This window comes from Elephantulus edwardii, unplaced genomic scaffold (assembly GCF_000299155.1).
Source record: "Elephantulus edwardii isolate Elephantulus edwardi_28Jun2011 unplaced genomic scaffold, EleEdw1.0 scaffold00054, whole genome shotgun sequence".
In the NCBI taxonomy this organism is placed as follows: Eukaryota; Metazoa; Chordata; class Mammalia; order Macroscelidea; family Macroscelididae; genus Elephantulus; species Elephantulus edwardii.
In genome coordinates, this window is record NW_006399804.1 from 2,511,662 (window position 1) to 2,512,760 (window position 1,099).

Here is a 1,099-nt window from a genome sequence, read left to right on the forward strand (position 1 = left end):
GCCCGGTCCAGCCCAGTCCACGGGAGGATGAAGTTCGCGTACAAAGAGGAGCATCCGTTCGAGAAGCGCCGCTCTGAGGGCGAGAAGATCCGAAAGAAATATCCGGACCGGGTCCCGGTGATAGTAGAGAAGGCTCCCAAAGCTCCAATAGGAGATCTGGACAAAAAGAAATACCTGGTGCCTTCTGATCTCACAGTTGGTCAGTTCTACTTCTTGATCCGGAAGCGAATTCATCTCCAAGCTGAAGATGCCTTGTTTTTCTTTGTCAACAATGTCATTCCACCCACCAGTGCCACAATGGGTCAGCTGTACCAGGAACACCATGAAGAAGACTTCTTTCTATACATTGCCTACAGTGATGAAAGTGTCTACGGTCTGTGAAGCTGCGGCCCTTGAGGTGTGGGGGGGCCTCCCATTCCACATAGACAAAGGTGCCCCCCCCCTTCTTTGGCCTCCCCCTTCAGGCTCAACAACTTCCCTTATTCAAGACCTGCATTACTTCATGTTTGAGGGTTTTTCTCCAGCCCCCCTTACAGGTGGGGTGATGGTGAGAACGGCCCCTAGTACTTCCTTTCCCTTCCTTCACCTTTCTCTGTCACCTTCCCTGCTCTGCTTCAGACTTCTTGGTTGTCAGTCTCACATCCAGTGACTGTTTTGGTTTCTGTTCCCTTTCTAAGTACACAAGGGGTCCAAACCCCAACAAACCCTTTCTTTACCTTCTCTTTGGGGGTGTATGGAAGGGACTGAAATTGTGGAGGGGGAAGGTATGAGACACATCAATAAAGAGGAAACTACGAAGGTGAAAAATAAAATCCTTATTATAGATAAAAAGAATGAAGTACTAATATATACTAAAGCATGGGTGAAGCTGGAAACAGTATAACAAGCCAGTCATAAAAGATCAAATATTTTATATAACCGTTTATATGAAATATCCACAAAGACAATCTGTAGAAATAGAAAGCAAAGAAATGGGGGAAAGGGGGAATGGAGAGTTACTTATTAGCGGATGATGAATTTCAGCTTGTGATGAAAATCTTTTGGGACTAAATAGAAACGATGACTGCACAACAGTGCATACTAAATTTCAACTAACTCT

At 45.3% G+C, this 1,099-nt stretch overlaps 1 protein-coding gene across 1 annotated transcript; it reads left to right on the forward strand.

Annotated features, from left to right (window-relative positions):
* The first annotated feature begins 6 nt into the window (after nt 1-6).
* Nucleotides 7-381, forward strand: LOC102857789 (gamma-aminobutyric acid receptor-associated protein-like). Its single transcript, XM_006887050.1, has one exon. The coding sequence runs from the start codon at nt 28-30 to the stop codon at nt 379-381; it is 354 nt and encodes a 117-aa protein (XP_006887112.1). The 5' UTR covers nt 7-27.
* The last annotated feature ends 718 nt before the right edge of the window (nt 382-1,099 follow it).

Coding starts and splice junctions, on each gene's coding strand:
- LOC102857789 (XM_006887050.1), top strand. CDS start 28: ATGAAGTTCGCGTACAAAGAGGAGCATCCGTTCGAGAAGCGCCGCTCT.